We start from the raw sequence: 17,529 nt of genomic DNA on the forward strand, positions 1-17,529 counted from the left end.
CACTTTGACGTGCTTTCGAACTGCTAGGTTGGCAGGAGCAGGGACCAAGCAACAGGAGCTCACCCCATCGCGGGGATTCGAACCGCCAACCTTCTGATCGACAAGTCCGAGGCTCTGTGGTTTAACCCACAGCGCCACCCATGTCCATTAACCTCACATGTAGTTCGGACCTAAGAAGGGAGGCCTACTGCCATTTGTTTCCTTGTCAATATCCTTCTGCACAAAGTAGTTTAATTATACAAAGTTTTTATATGACCCATTTCCTCCCCGCCCTCCTTTGCATAATTTTCACTGTATCATCCACAGGATTTGCATTCCCAAGTACCAAAAAAGCAGCAAAAGGCACAATTAGTGCATTTTATGTAATAACTTTGTCATTTTTAATTAGAACAAAATATAATGAGAGAGAGGGGGGAAGGTAGGGCAGGCCTCTGAGGAATGCTCCTATTACAGTTAGTTTGCTTGGACAGCACTCTGTTTTGATTAGAGACAGCAATTAGAAGAATTTTGCGGAACAATTTGAGGACTCCTACATTAAAGTGAACGCAGAGGCTACATGCATACCATATATTTAAAGCACATTTAAAGCCCCACCCCCACCCCATAAACTCTGGGAACTGTAGTGCTTGAAATGTTACTTCCCAGTATATAAATTACTATTGTTATTATTTATTACATTTATATACAAACCTCCATCCAAACCCCACAGAGGGGTTTACAGTTCTATAACATGTGAAAGAAACCTTAAAAGTCCCAGGCAGAAGTGGCAACCCCATTTCTAGTAAGGGCATTCGAAGCTGGGACACAGACGCTTGCACAGTGCTCAGCCTGTCACCCTCGAGCACCAAGCTGCATGTGTGAAATGGGCCGCCACCCACACAACTCAAGTCAACATCAGTTCCATATGGGTTCAAACACAAGGCTTCCTGGGGGGTGGGTTTAACCCACCCATTCACACATTCTCAGTCACACTCACCGCTTGCTTTCTCAGCACTAGGTGGCTTCCTTTTTAAACCCTGGCAGCAACCGAACGTGTGAACGGTCTACCCCTCCCCCAGAGAAAAGCACTTGGGGGCCAGCTGATCGAAAAGCCCAGCCCTTTCCGGGTGGCTGCTCGCCCTGTTTCTCTGCGCTGGTGGCGCGTTCACACGTTCAAGTCCCCGCTAGCTGAGTGGCGGGTTGCAGGGAGAGGCTGACCTTCTGCACGTGTGAACCCTGCTGGACAGCTCCTTTCCTCTTCTCCTCCTCTCTAGCTATGCGCCGCTGCGCGCTCTCCGGGGATTCAAGCAGCCTGGCGCGCGGGCCCGGGGGATGCGCGGCCGCGGTGGCGGGGCTCCTATCCCCGCCGAGCCCCAAGCAAGCCGGCTCCCCTTCCTCCCTCCCTCCTTCCCGGCCTCGAGCGAAGGGCAAGCGGCGGGGCTGGCACGAGGAGGCGGCTCCTGCCTGCGCTCTCCTCCCCTTCCCTCCCCTGCGCGCCGGAGAGAGAGGCAGGCAGGCAGCAACCCTTGCCACCTCCGCCTCTTGCAAGCAGCCGCGGCTGGAGCTAGGAGGCGGCGGCGGTGCCCGCAGAACGCGCTGCCCGTCCCTCGCAGCCTCCGCGCCCGCCTGCCTCTGTCTCTCTGGGCCCCGCGGCTCCGGGCAAGAGGCCGGCTGCGTCCCTGGAAACCCAGTGCCCGGAGCCAGGGCTGACCGGGCAGGTGAGTGCCGCCGAAGCGGGCGAAGGTTGCCGGGCGAGCCTGGCTCTTGGAGACGAGGGGATGGAGGCTCGGGGGGGGGGAGCTCGGGGTCCAGACGCGCGTTGACGCTTCACGTGTGCACCCGCTGGTTGCGTGTGCATACGCATCCCGGAGAAAGCTGCCTTCACTCGAGTCAGTGTTGTCTACACTGGCCGGCAGGGGCTCTCCAGAATTTCAGGCTGGGAATATTCGCAGCACTACCTGGAGATGCGGGGTGTGTGTGTGTGTGTGTGTGTTGAATCTGGGACCTTCTGTTTGCAAAGCAGGTGATTGCATTAATTAACCCAGGATAACTAGTACTGCAAATGTGCATTTTTAAAACAGCAATTCTGCGCTACCTGAAGCGTGCATTGATTGAATCTGGTGTGTGTGTGTGTGTGTGTGTTGGGGACCCAGCTCTTGACAATTTATTAATTGACCTAGCTGAGAGCAATACCACAATTATTATTTACTTTATTTGCACCTACATCGTATGGCTCCAGCAGAAAGGGTGGGGGAAAGATGCGAGGTTGCTCTCCATCTATGTGCAATAAGAGAGGGAGGGGGAACTTCACAACTATGTGATGTTGGGCATGCAGTTGTCTGCTGGGGGAGAGATTGGTGCTGGAAGCTAGGAATAGCGGGCTTCTCTGGAGTGCGACATGATTAAAGCTCAAAATGCATACAGATTTTTCTGAGGAGTCCAGCGTCCTGGCATTCCACCCGTGTTCATTGCTGGAGCTAGGATTTTGCTAATGCAGAAGACATTGAGTACCATGTCACATGTCTGAGGGACTTCATTCCAGCTTTATCTCATCCTGCTATTTATTGCTCCTGTTATTACCATTGATTTATTAATTGCCTTCTGAACCGCCATCTCAAGGTGATAATGAAAAAAACACTTCTAAGTTTATTGTGTGTTAGGGTTTCATGTAAAAAGTGGGATGTTATTTCGTGTTTCTTTTTCTATGGGGGGGAGTGGGGGAGAGAACGGAGGGGGGGCTTCACCCAAGTGTCAGTGCTGAAAATGTATGTATGTTTGTATGCCGGTGGCTTTCTCCTTTTCTGTTGGTATATAATGGGGGAAATCAAGTTTATATAACATGCCTATATGCATAGATTAAATAACCACTGATGGGAGAGATTATAGTAATTGTATCACCTCCAGGAAGGGCAGTAGTGTGGAGCTGTTTGCTTGGAGCTAAAAGCACATGTATCCTTGTTCCTTCTGCAGGATAGGGGAGAGGAGGAGATGAAGATCTGATGTGACTTGATCACACACTGGTCCCTGTGTTGGTTAATTAAATAGCATAGCAGCAAAGAAGAGAGATGGAAGAGTTTTCAGACCAGCAAGCTCCTGGTCATTATCAATGGTTTATTAGCTATTTAGTGTCACTGTTAGAGGTGAAGGGGAGGGGGCAAATCGACCCTTCTGGAAAAGCTGAAGTGGCTCTGCTTTTTCGGAGTTCTTTAGTTACGCAAGTCCATGTGTTCTAGAGTGTCACACTTGGACTAGGGAGGCACAGGTTCGAATCCCCATTCAACCACTCGAACCCACCCAAATTGGCCATGTGGAAGGTTCAGGAATGGCAGTGCAAATAGCTCAGTCGATAGAGCATGAGACTCTTAATCCCAAGGTTGTGGGTTCGAGCCCCATGTTGGGTGAAAGATTCCTGCATTGCTGCAGAGGGTTGGACTAGATGACCCTTGCAGTTCCTCTGCATAATCAGGCCAGTATACCTGAAGGAGCGTCTCCACCCCCATCGTTCTGCCCGGACGCTGAGGTCCAGCGCCGAGGGCCTTCTGGCGGTTCCCTCACTACGAGAAGCAAAGCTACAGGGAACCAGGCAGAGGGCCTTCTCGGTAGTGGCGCCCGCCCTGTGGAATGCCCTCCCACCAGATGTCAAAGAGATAAACAACTACCTGACATTTAGAAGACATCTGAAGGCAGCCCTGTTCAGGGAAGTTTTTAATGTGTGACATTTTAATGTATTTTTAAACTTTGTTGGAAGCCGCCCAGAGTGGCTGGGGAGACGCAGCCAGATGGGCGGGGTACAAATAATAAATAGTAATTATTATTATTACTATTATGATTCTATGATTCTGCAGTAGTTCTTTGCACAGTGAAGGACAGTGCAAAACAAAGGAATTTGCTCCCACAAGAGGTTGTGACGACCACCAGCTCAGTTGGCTGTTAAAAATAATGAGAGAAATTCATGGAGGATTGGACTATGAAAGATTCCTAGGCATAGAGTTGAGAGGGACCTTGAAGATCTTCTAGACCAACCCCCTTTAATGCAGGAATATGCAACTGTCCCATATGGGGATTGAACCTGCAACCTTGGCTTCATCAGCACCACACTCTAACTGAGCTATGCAGGCTCTTCCCGTGATAGCTAAGGTCTACCTCCACTGTCAGAGGGGTTATGTCTCACAATACCAGCTGCTGGGAATCACAACTGGGGAGGGTGCTGTTGTGCTTGGTTTCTGCTTGTGGGCTTCCCACAGGCATCTAGTTGGCCCCAGTGAAAACCACAAATTTTTCTGGTCTGTTTTGGACCAGTCAACCTAACCTCCTCACAGGACCCTGTTGAGGATGAAATGAGAAGTCTTGTGTCTGTCAGCTTGAACCTTTTGGGAAGAGACTGGGCAATTCCGGATAAGTGTACGTTTCAACTTGGCTCACATTGGGCATTTTGCAAGAATAGTGCAAAACTTGTTGCAAGAGGTAGGAAGCCAGCCATATTTTGCTGGTATAGAGTCATCACCTTTTGGGGGGTCTGTGGTCAGACTTGACATAATCTTCCTTCGCTCCTATGGTTCACAGCTACACATGGAGCCATAGCTGTCAACTTTTCCCTTTTCTTGCAAGGAATCCTATTCGGAATGAGGGAATTTTCCTTAAAAAAAGGGAAACGTTTACAGCTATGCATGGAGCCAGTTGCCAAGTTCATCTTTTAAGTTCCAAATGGCTTCTGGGCACCTGAATTTTTGCACAACTGTGTTTCTCTCTCTCTTTTTTTAATTACATTTTATTAAGGATTTTTTGTGTTACAAAGCAGGGAAAGCTACACCTATCGCCTCCGCTTTCAATCCACAGTCTTTTTCACAGTTCATTTACATTTAGTGAGAGACACTTTTGTCATAAACACACACAGTGTTCCCATTACTGCTGACAACATTGGTTAAAATCCTGCTACCGGAACATCACAATTCAGGTGCCACAAAGGCGCCTGATATTGTCTCACTGACATGGCTCCCCCCCCCCACCGTAAGCGATGTGTGTGTGTGTGTGTGACCTGCTCTTAAGCAACCCCCCCAATCATTGAGACACAGGACCAATTGGCTGAAAGCCATGTGGTCCAAACTACCCCAAACAATGCTAATTCCCACTGTTTCTTCCTCTAGCCCAGACGTACAGCCCGGAATAGATGCAAATCTATAAATAATGACATGCATATTTTAGAACCTGGGTAACTTGTGCAGTAATACAGAGAGCAGAATGAGCAGGCTAATTCTGCAGCTGGGCTTGTGGCGGTGCTTTGCCAAGGCTTTTGGTGGTGCACTGGAAAAAGCGAGCTATGCTCCTCCAGCAGCAAAACAGCATGAGAATCTGCAGAACAACAACAACAGCCCACAGAGTCCTTTGCAACTTCATTGCCACCCATCAATCACAGTGACATCCCTGCTAGCCATTCACGGAAGTCACAAATCAACGTGCGTTGATGGCACTGAGATAATGTTACAGAGCTCTCTCTTTCTCATGTACACACACAAAGAGAGAGTGTTTGTAAGGAAGAAGAACCTATTGCACTGCTCTCTCTTCCAGGCCTCCATAGCTCAGGCAAGTTGCAAGCATAAGCTACAGGCTCCCCCCTGAACATTCACCAAACTGCACACAACATACATTTGCATCCCTTGTGTGTGTGTGTGGGAACAAGTCCTTTTGAATGGAGAGAGATAAGGAAGGGCTGATGTCACAGTAATAATAATAATAATAATAATAATAATAATAATAATAATAATATATTATTTATACCCCGCCCATCTGGCTGAGTTTCCCCAGCCACTCTGGGCGGCTTCCAATCAAGTGTTAAAAACAGTACAGTGTTACATATTAAAAACTTCCCTGAACAGGGCTGCCTTAAGATGTCTTCTGAATGTCAGGTAGTTGTTTATCTCTTTGACATCTGATGTTAGGGCGTTCCACAGAGCGGGCGCCACTACCGAGAAGGCCCTCTGTCTGGTTCCCTGTAGCCTCACTTCTCGTAATGAGGGAACTGCCAGAAGGCCCTCGGTGCTGGATCTCAGTGTCCGGGCTGAACGATGGGGGTGGAGACGCTCCTTCAGGTATACAGGACCGAGGCCGTTTAGGGCTTTAAAGGTCAGCACCAACACTTTGAATTGTGCTCAGAAACGTACTGGGAGCCAGTGTAGGTCTTTCAAGACCAGTGTTATATGGTCTCGGCGGCCACTCCCAGTCACCAGTCTAGCTGCCGCATTCTGGTTTAGTAGTAGTTTCCGGGTCACCTTCAAAGGTAGCCCCACGTAGAGCGCATTGCAGTAGTCCAAGCGGGAGATAACTAGAGCATGCACCACTCTGGCAAGACAGTCTGCGGGAAGGTAGGGTCTCAGCCTGTGTACCAGGTGGAGCTGGTAGACAGCTGCCCTGGACACAGAGTTAACCTGCGCCTCCATGGACAGCTGTGAGTCCAAAATGACTCCCAGGCTGCGCACCTGGTCCTTCAGGGGCAGTTACCCCATTCAGTAATAATGGCCCAGGAGGCAACGTCAGCACCTGGCTGGCAGTTCTGTGGAAGAGTAGGCTTCAGTCTTCCTGGGAGATGTTGGGAGAAACCACACAGGGTCTTCATTTTGGGTGTCCAAAGGGCCACCATAATTTCAGAGGGGAGCTGGAGAAGCAGTGAGATTGGGAGTCTCCTGTGTCACAACCTCCCCATGCTTGAGCAGACAGGAGAGTGAAAAAGCGAGAGGCAAGGAAGGATTAGGGAAAGGGTCACTAGCTCTGTGGTGGAACATCTGCCCTGTATGCACAAGGTCCCAGGTTCAATCCCTGATGGGAGAGACTGCTGCCTGAAACCCTGGCGATCAGGCCTCTGCCAACCAGTGTCAGCAATACTGAGCTAGATGGGCCAGTGGTCTGGCTCTGTGTAAGGCATCTTCCTGAGTTTCTGTGATAGGAAACTTTGCAGACACCAAGAGTCTGACGCAGCCTCTGACTACCTGCCTGCCTTCCATGAAATCAAGGACTCGCTGTGCTATATAGCCCAGTACTGAAGCTGCCCTATGTGAGAACAGCGAAACAGCTCAAGCTTATCATGTAAGAAGCTCCCAAGTCTGATCCTTGACTACAGATGTCCATGAAAAGGGGATGGGGATCACTATCTGAGACCCAGAGCCTCATGCAACAACTGTCTAAGTTATGGTGGGGGACCTACAGTTCCCTAGGACTCTTTAAAGAAGGTCAGAGTGTGGATAGTACAGCCAGTAGACCCAGTGTGGTGTAGTGGTTAAGACCGGTAGACTCGTAATCTGGTGAACCGGGTTCACGTCTCCGCTCCTCCACATGCAGCTGCTGAGTGACCTTGGGCCAGTCATACTTCTCTGAAGTCTCTCAGCCCCACTCACCTCACAGAGTGTTTGTTGTGGGGGAGGAAGGGAAAGGAGAATGTTAGCCGCTTTGAGACTCCTTAGGGTAGTGATAAAGCGGGATATCAAATCCAAACTCCTCCTCCTCTTCTTCTCTCATCTATTTTTCAGCCATGTGTAGGTTTGGTAGCTCAACATTTCATGTTTGCAAGCTGAAATGATGTTCCAGTTCTGTCATTGACACGTGTGTGTGTGTGAGAGAGAGAGAGAGAGGGGGGGGAGAGATTTGGACTTAAACATCAAAACATAACTGCTACTTTTTCAAAACCACACCAGTAGCTTTCTTGCAGCAGAAAGTTGACTTTTCTTTTCTATTTTTTCCCACCTCCCACATTTCCAATGTTGCTATTTGGTTTTATTTCCTTCTAGCAGCCTGACACCAGAATTTCAGTTTCAATGTGTGAAATTCTTTGGAACGCTCAACAAGAGCAGCAGGTTGCATGAGACGTTGGTTTGAAATGCACAGTGGCACATAAGCTGACTTCCAGCTAGATGGATTATTTTTTTTAAAGGGGAAAAAAAAGGATTGAAGTTTTCTTTCTGTGCAGTGAGAAAACCTGCCAGTCTTAGCATTCGCCTTTCAGGTAAACAATGCTCCGGTTGTTTGATCCCATTATCACAGCGAGGGTTTTGAACTGGGTTTATTTCTTTTCCCTTTGTCCAGGTCACCTGCCCAAATGGGAAATGGGTCAGTGAAACACAAGTACCTGAAGAGGCCAGACAGTCATGTGGGAAACTGCCCTCTGGGCTGCTCAGGGAGCAGCAAGTTCCTGAAAGACCCGGGACTGAACATCAGTACCATCACAGGTGCGGCGGATATTCTGAGAAGCAAGATCTGGGAGCTCGAGAGGGAGCTGAAGAGGCAGGAGGAAGAACTCCATGAGAGGAACTACCACATCATCGAGCTGCAGGAGCAGCTGGCGAAGCAAACCCGGACCATTGCCGACCTCACCGAAGAGCTTAAGTGCAAATGCATCCAGCTCAACAAGCTGCAGGATGTTGTGGACACCCAGGGGGCAAACCCCTTCCTGTTCTCCCCTCTTAAAGAAGCGCCCAGGGCCAACCATGCAGCCCCCTGCAGCAACAGGAGGAGAGGCGCGAAGGAAGGCGTGTCTGCAGAGCCCACGAGCCGGACGTACGACTTGAGCGAGCAGCCTCGCTTCTCCTTCGAAAAGGCGAGAGTCAGAAAGGCCTCCAGGTGAGAGGGCACGCTGCGCTGGGGCGATCGGTGCGCACACCAAAGTATGCGTAGCTAGGTGCATCCTTCACAGGGTTTGATTTAAATCAAACCGATTTAAATCGTGATTTAAGTCAAATCGATTTAAATCATGATTTAAATCACTAGTCAGTAAGACTTGATTTTAATCTTTTTTCTTTTACAGAAAGACTCATTCTTACTGGTATAATCTTAATATTCACAACCAGGTGAAGGTTTCTTTTATTTATTTCACTCAAACAATAACATTTTAGCATATGTATCCATGTTTGTTAACTGATGTGGTTAAACGATTTTTTTTTTAAAAAAAACAACAACAAATCCCTCAGACTGAGTTTTAGCAAACATGAAAAACTTAAAACAAATCCTTATTTCCTGATGAATAGCCTTTGGACTATAATGTAACTTAAATAGAAAACTATCTTTAGAAAGATTTTTTCCTCCAAAAGCATTTTATTTTTAAAATCTGATTTAAATTTTTAAAAATCTGATTTAAATTTTTTAAAAATCCTATTTCAATTGAAAAATCTGGTTTATTTATTTATTGATCCTTCAATGGATAGTTGTCTACTGCCGTGATAGCTGTAAGTGTGTGAGACAGCTCTAATGCTGTGGTTTTAGATGCACGCTTGTGGTTGTTTATATAATTTGGGCAAGGAGCCGGTAGACTACCACAAATGTGTGTGGAAGTTTGAATGCCTCATACAGACAGATTTGCCCCTATCCCTCTGATTCCCCTCCCTATCTGCCGTTGAGCAGCTGAAAGGGGCGAAGGCTCTGAGGTTGTGCAGAGGAATGCATTTGCAGCCGCCTCCTCTCTAAGAACATTTGCTGCAAGAAGAGCAATGGATCTGGGGCAGGAAAAGATTGCACCACAATGTGCCCTGGGCTTTCATAGCTGGCACGGGCTTTCAGGGCAGCCTTGGGATCACACTGCCTCGCTGTACTTTGTTGTTTAGTTAAGAGGTATACCTTGAGCCTAAGAGAATGCCTTTTTTGTTCATGCTGCCACAGCAAAGCTATAATTCTTCGGAGCACAGATGCCGAGCGAAAAGGAGCGTCTGTCTCTGAGGAACTTGCCTATAGTTGGACAAGAGGGAAAGGCTGGGCTGGGCTTGGGTGAGAAAGAGCTTGTGTGCAAGGCTTGTGAACCAGTGCATGTGAGACTTCAGTACTCATAAACAGGAGTCCAAAATGGGGAGATGGTGGTTGGTGCTCCCCTCAATAATGCCCATTTGGTGTTTGCAAATGGGTGTGGTAGATGACGCTTAAATGTGTGTCTTAAACTGTGTGTTTGTTTATTGCCCATCAAATTTATTTCTGGATTTATTTCTGGAATAATAGTGCTGGCTGGGCACAATAGACAGGTTTTTCTGGATGGTGCCTGTTACTGCGCAGAAAAAAACTAAATATTAACCCAGGCTTTCAAATACCCATTCATCTGTTGCCCTTGTAAGAACTGCTTTCAGACCCTGAAGCAGAGAAGCGTTTGTAAACTGGGAGAGTTTATTCTTTTCTTCTCAGGTCCTCGGTACACCACAGATGGCTGGCATAGGTCTGTTTGAGCAGATAGGCTAGTAAGAATTCATGTGCACTAAAGACTTTTGATGTTGTATCATTCTGTTCCAGGGCATACTCATTTTCTTCTTTGTCTTCTTCCCCACTCACTATGCTGTTCTGGAACTGTTTTTTAAGGCTGCCTCATTCACTCCAGAAGCAGTTCCTACGTCTCAGCATAATGACAGCACTCACAGACTTTGTGATACTATGTCTCAGCCAAATAAGGCAGTGTCCAGAACTTCTTCCCTATACAGTGGTACCTCTGGTTGCAAATGGGATCCGTTCCAGAGGCCCATTTGCAACATGGAAGGAATGCAACCCGCAGCGGTGAGTGTGCACGTGCAAGTTGCGATTCGCCGCTTCTGCACATGTGCATTACGTCATTTTGCATGCCTGCACATGTACGAACGGTGAAACCTGGAAGTAACCCTGTCCGGTACTTCCGGGTCGCCGCGGGATGCAACCTGAAAAAAACGCAACACAAAGCAAACGTAACATGAGGTATGACTGTATGTTGACTTTAAATAAAATGGTGACTGTATTTTAAGAGCCTATTTTAGACAGAGCATTGAACGGGCCTTTTTAGTGGTGGCTCCCTGGTTGTGGAATGCTCTCCCCGGGGAGACTCCCATGGCAGCATCTTTATCTATTTTTAGGAACAAGAAAATTGTTTTCCTTTTTACCTGGGCTTTGTGCCTTTAATTTGAGCAGTTTCAAGTACCTGTCCCCTCTTTTTAGTGGGGTAGGTTTCCTAAGCCCTGTCATTTATTTGTATGGATGTGGGTTTGTTTTGTTTTTAATTTTTTATTTCCAAAACCAAAAAAAGAAAAATTACAAACATCAAATTCAACATCCATATTCATTTTCTAACATAAACTTATTACATAATTAACTAAATTAAAATTACCTAATTACTCTAAACTTCTCTTTGCTTCTCTTTGCTGTATACAAATATAACACAGTTAGAAATTTTATTTAAAAGCTTTTATATTATAAATAATATTTCAAATTCCCAAGTTCACACGGGTGAAGGGGAATGGTGGGTATAGGGGATGTGGGTTTTTTAGGTTTTTATTGGTTGGTTCATTGTACTCAGTGACTAAATAATAATAATATAATATAATCACTTTTTTGAAGAGGGAAGCTGGTGGCACGCTTGTTAGATATATATTTTTGGTAAGACAAAAGCAGTTTCAGCTTAAAACAGGCTATGCACTACAAGAATTAGGAACTAGGAACTAACAGTTGCATTTTTAGTTCTCTACCTTTGCCTCCATTTAGGGCATTGGGATTTTCAGAGTCTCAGTCCCAGTTCTTTGGCCACAAGTATTCAGCACCGTTGTAGGGAAACTGGAGCACCATTGGTCCTCTGGGTCGCAAACATATCCTTTGTCCACTAGTTATGGAAAGAGGCTATGACTCCTGTGGGTTATAACTGAATTTGCAGTGCAATTAGCTCTGGAGACTACATAATGAAATTCTGCTGCAGTTTGGATTCCACTGGAAAGAAACTCAAATCTGCATGGTGAAGCAAGGAAGATTCTACAATAGCAGGTTTTTGTTTTCCCCTTTGGGGCCTTTCCCCAGGAGCTGCAGATAGAGCAATAAGGTGGATAGCTGCTCACCACCTGAAGTTAACAGCATTAAATTGCCACTGGCCACATGAGAGAGCCATAGACAAGCAGGTATTTTTTCCCAGTTTCCTAACCTTGCACCCTCTGCCGTTTCCTTTGAATTAAGATTAAAAGGGGCGTTATAGGTGCCAGGAAGCCACCTTTCAGACATTTGAGAAATCTTGCTTCTCATATCAAACCAAAACAGTTGTATACCTCTAGTGTGTGTAGCAAGTCAGAGAGTTTAAATGCATGGCCTAAATGTATAACAAAAGCCTAAGCGATAGGGCTGTTAATGTGGTAAATAATAATTATATGGATTATTAGGCTCTTGTGCTTTTATTTGGAACCCAAAATATAAAAGGAAACAAGTTTCTTTGCCCTGGATTTTAGGACATTATGGTTTCACAGCGACATAATTCTAAGAGTTCTGTGTCCCAAAGCCAGATTCTGAGACTAAAGGGAGGTAAGCAACTTCCTTGAGACTTGAACACTCCTATTTCAGACAGCAAACAAGCAGGAAGTGTATGTTTACTTCACCCTATGAAGAAATCTCAGAACATCTCAGTCCCCCTGCCATTGTTGTTGTTGTTTAGTCATTTAGTCGTGTCCGACTCTTTGTGACCCCATGGACCAGAGCACACCAGGCACTCCTGTCTTCCACTGCCTCCCGCAGTTTGGTCAAACTCAAGCTGGTAGCTTCGAGAACACTGTCCAACCATCTCATCCTCTGTAGTCCCCTTCTCCTTGTGCCCTCCATCTTTCCCAACATCAGGGTCTTTCCCAGGGAGTCTTCTCTTCTCATGAGGTGGCCAAAGTATTGGAGCCTCAGCTTCAGGATCTGTCCTTCCAGTGAGCACTCAGGGCTGATTTCCTTAAGAATGGATAGGTTTGATCTTCTTGCAGTCCATGGGACTCTTAAGAGTCTCCTTCAGCACCATAATTCAAAAGCATCAATTCTTCAGCGATCAGCCTTCTTTATGGACCAGCTCTCCCTTCCATACATCACTACTGGGAAAATCATAGCTTTAACTATACAGACCTTTGTTGGCAAGGTGATGTCTCTGCTTTTTAAGATGCTGCCATTAGACAACATACTATTTATTACCCCCCCCCCCGGACAAAAGGCAACACACCAAACTGGGGGTGCAATTCAGTCAATAGCATACAAGACTTCAAGGGATAGGATGTGTGAATAGCCAGCGATAGCTAGTAAGGTGTGAGTGATATTATGCTCCTGAGCTGGCCAGTTGCATTCTTCCTGTTGAAATGGCTAACATTTGCATGGAGAAAATATGGGGGTTGGCCAAGGGACAGCATGCTTGTTCAGATGACAAGGTGCAGCAGACCTCTTGCTCTGGCATTGGCTTGCGGACTCGCCAGTGTTGAGCTGGAGACTATTTTTAAAAAGAAGCCAAAATGTCAAGCTTCCCAGACTAGTCATTAGAGCCAACAGTAATCTGGTCCATCACTTGGTGTTTTGCTCTGTAGATGCCAATAAAAGGTCATTCTGTCCCATCATCTCTAAGGGACATGGCTTATAGTGACAGAAGTGCCAATAAATTCATGTGGTTAATAAATTCAACAGTTTAATGCTGGAAGTGCCGTTGCATGCAGATAGGCACAAGTTCAATTGTGTGTCGGCTGAAAATACCCCCTGTCTGAAACTCTGGAGAGCTATTGCCAACCAGTGTAGAAAACACTGGGTTCGAAGGACCGATATCCTCAATTTGTATAAGGCAGCTTCCTATGTACCCCATGTTTCAAAGTGGCATGTCCATTTCATTCCTTGTAAATACGAAGGGTGAAGAGAAGGCATGCAGAGAACCTTGCAATCTAGTCAGATGATCTTTCGGCTATTGCTACAAGCCTGCAAAATTCCCCAGGCCATTCCGACTTTTTCCACTCGCTTTGGTATTGATTGACCTGAAAGCACAGCAAGCTGCGACCTCTCCGAGATGCTCACTCGCATCCTCCTCCTCCACACAGTCCAGTCTAGTCTTGCATAATAAGCTCTCTCCACCATTCACTCTTGTGAAAAGTGAATGATTGCAGTCATTGGATTTTTGCCTATCACATGATGGTGTATGTTTTGATTCCACAAAGTGGGAGGTGACAGAGACAGGATGTTTGTGTTACTGTGTTCCATGGAGTATTGTCCTTTGTTCTTTCTCTTTGCTGTCTGATGCTAGAGAGAGAGGGAGCCATGTTGCAGTGCTCCATGTGTGTTTATATGTAAATAAAGTAGATTAGCCAAAATGCTGAGTTGCTGAGGTCTGTCACACAAGTCACTAAGACTCTGCGGATCCCTAAGTGTGCCGATGTCTGTTGGCCTCAGTCGCTGTGATGTTCAGGCTGAAGAAAGCTTTTGAAGCTCCCAAACGATCGACCAGGAGGGAGAGAACATGCTAGGCAGGCACGTGTCTCTATCAGGATCCTACTCAAGTTGGTGCATGATTCCATCCTCAAAGAGCTACAAAGGGATCTGTTTCCCTTTTTCAAGGAAAGCTGTTGTCACTGGATGTTTGCTAAGTCCGTCTTTCAAATATAGCTATTATAGGCATTTTTTTAAAATACTGTCCTTCATGCAGAAGACCCCAGGCAACCCCTGTCATCTCCAGTCATAAAGGAATTTGGATATTAGCACTAGGAAATCCCATAAACTTTGGGGCACCCCTGCTGGTCAGAGCAGATGATATTAAACTAGGTAGAGCAATGGCCCAACAGCCCCATTTTTCTCCTCATCTTCCTCCCCCTGGAAGAAGGCAGTGCAGTGTAGTGCAGTCTACACAACTGAACAGCAAAGCACAAAATGCAACCAGCAGGTTGTCTACTGCCAGGGCAGGTGCCAAATTCTGATTTTCGTACTTGTGGGGAAGAGCGAGTAAGAAATCTAAATGATAATAATATTTTTTGGAGCCTAAGGAAGAGTGCCTGTAGGACATCAAGAGAAAAACCAAGATATGTTATGAAAAAATTGAAGTTGCTTTTTATCTCAAGTTACAGTTATTAGGTTGGATTTAGCAGCTTCCCTCCCGCCCCAACTCCCCAAGCAACAGTGACTGAGCTCGAAATGTCTTCCAAACAACAGATCCCCTTCCAAAACATGTCATTATCACTGAGATGAGTGCCAGAGCGACGCAGCCCGTCGTAAAACAGATCTGGCTTTTGAAGCACATTCCTGGTGTGTTTGAAAACATAGCCTATGAAATAGAAGTACAGTGGTACCTCGGGTTAAGTACTTAATTCGTTCTGGAGGTCTGTTCTTAACCTGAAACTGTTCTTAACTTGAAGCACCACTTTAGCTAATGGGGCCTCCTGCTGCCGCTGCGCCGCCGGAGCACAATTTCTGTTCTCATCCTGAAGCAAAGTTTTTAACCCGAGGTACTAATTCTGAGTTAGCGGAGTCTGTAACCTAAAGCGTATGTAACCTGAAGTGTATGTAACCCGAGGTACCACTGTACTAATAAATGAAATGTACAGTTTGCAGCAGCCCTGTTTGAACCTCGAACTATACATAGCTGTCACGAACGGTATGGCCTCGTCCAGTGTATGAATGGGGATATTTCTCCACTCGTAGATTGCTGAAGAAGGATAGCAAAAGTGTTAGAGAACATGATAATAATTACAATAAAGATCAGGAAGGGAATAAATAAAGGAAGGGTTGCTCTATTCTCATCCCACATTTTCTCACCCCTGGTCCTGCTAGCTAGGGATCTTGGGAGTTGTAGGCCAAAAACATCTGGAGGGCCGAGGTTGAGGAAGCCTGGTCTAAGCAATAATAAGTTCTCACAACATCTACTTTTTGTAGCCCAGAACATCTGGAGGACACCAGGTTGGGGAAGCTGCCTTAGGAAGTGTGAGGCTAAATCAAATGGAAGCAGGTTGTCTCTTCTGCCACTCAACCAGGCAGAGGGCCTTCCCTGTAGTGGCACCCGGCCTGTGGAACGCCCTCAAAGAAATAAACAACTATCTGACTTTTAGAAGACATCTGAAGGCAGCCCTGTTTAGGGAAGTTTTTAATGTTTGATGTTTTATTGTGTTTCCAATATTCTGTTGGGAGCCGCCCAGAGTGGCTGGGGAAACCCAGCCAGATGGGTGGGGTATAAATAAATTATTATTATTATTATTATTATTATTATTATTATTATTATTATTATCATCATCATCATCATCATCATCATCATCATTATTATTATCTCGTCTGCTGTGAGATTCTACATGCACCCCATTGAAGTGAATGGGAGTTGTATAAGAGCAGCATAATGCACAACTCAGCTTCCGTTAATGTCCATGGGATTATGCAGGAGAGATTCCCAGTGGATTGTCCCTTTAATTCCTTTAGTTTTTGCCTTGGTTTCTCTTTGTTCGTCATTGCAATTTTGTTTTCCATTTTTCCTTCAGCTCTTAATGCTTGAACCTTGTAATTTGTGTCCCCCCCCCCACTTCAATATCATATAATGCAGGTGATTGTCTACGATTATGCACCCACTAATTACTACCCTGAGAAAATTTAATGGGGAAGCAGGGCGAAGTTTGTAATTTTTGTTTCATCAATCAACGTTTATAGGGAGAAAGTAACTGCGCCAGACGGGCCTTTAATGGAGTTAATGTTTCTTTATGTTCCCAGCAATAAATAAGCACACCCGTGCAAATAAAAATTACAAATTGAATTGTTGGCAATGGGAGTGTAGAGTAAGTTGATAGGAAAGTAATAATTATGAAAAGAATAGACTATCCATTTGGTTCATTAGTATATAGGCTGCGTGTAACAGTGGGTTGGAACAAAGAGCGATTCTGTATAGATCCTTCAAGGCCATAGCTGTCAACTTTTCCCTTTTGTTAAGGGAAATTCCCTTATTCCGAATAGGATTTCTCGCAAGAAAAGGGAAAAGTTGACAGCTATGTTCAAGGCCCTTCTGCCATCACCTTCTGCCATGTGAGAGCAGCTGCAGTGTGGGCCCCCCTAGTGCAGGCATGGCCAAACTTGGCCCTCCAGCTGTTTTGGGACTACAACTCCCATCATCCCTAGCTAACAGGACCAGTGGTCAGGGATGATGGGCATTGTAGTCCCAAAACAGCTGGAGGGCCAAGTTTGGCCATGTCTGCCCTAGTGGTAACATCAGACGGCCAGGACCAGATGGAAGGTGGCCAAGTATTGACCTCTTTTCCCCTTGGCAGCAGCATCCCTCATAGAAACTGGGCCAATGCTGGTTTGGCACTCCAGCTATTACCTTTGGTGCCTAGGGAGGAGACACATTGCAGCACATCACAGTTTCATGTGAGGAGGCTATTTCCTGAAGGTAGCCATGCAACCATCATTGAGAACTCAGTATACTGTTCAGAAACTAGTCTCCTCCCTCTCTCTCTCTCTCTCTCTCTCTCTCTCTCTCTCTCTCTCTCGTATTTTGATTTTTTCCTATAGTGCTTTTAAGATATAACAGGATCAGATGGGGTGGGGGAAGTAAAGATGGAAAACCAAGACAATTAAGCCATAGAAACCCCGTAAATGGGGAAAACCAAAATTCAGCTTTCATGAGGGACCATCGTCACGAGAGTGAAATGTTAAGGTAGCCTGAATTGGTCCCTTAGGGACCATATCTAATGCATTGGCCAGCTCTGTGGAAATGTTTAATATTTGGGTCTAATTAGGAATTCCTGATGTAAAGAAGAAAAAAACCCACTTATGCAAGATGGCAGTGGGGGTTAGCCTATACTTAGAAAATTTGTTTTCAGCTGAACATTGTGACCTATA

The 17,529-nt window shown here is 46.0% G+C and overlaps 1 protein-coding gene across 1 annotated transcript in view; it reads left to right on the plus strand.

The window, feature by feature from the left end:
* The first annotated feature begins 1,333 nt into the window (after positions 1-1,333).
* Positions 1,334-17,529, plus strand: part of PRKG2 (protein kinase cGMP-dependent 2) — a 70,991-nt gene continuing 54,795 nt past the window's right edge. Inside the window, exons 1-2 of the mRNA XM_053404311.1 lie at positions 1,334-1,697; positions 8,050-8,583. Coding sequence (XP_053260286.1) covers positions 8,063-8,583 — 521 coding nt within the window. The 5' untranslated portion in view covers positions 1,334-1,697; positions 8,050-8,062. The remainder of the gene's footprint in view (positions 1,698-8,049; positions 8,584-17,529) is intronic.

The sequence above is a fragment of the Podarcis raffonei genome, chromosome 9 (assembly GCF_027172205.1).
Source record: "Podarcis raffonei isolate rPodRaf1 chromosome 9, rPodRaf1.pri, whole genome shotgun sequence".
Lineage (NCBI taxonomy): Eukaryota > Metazoa > Chordata > Lepidosauria > Squamata > Lacertidae > Podarcis > Podarcis raffonei.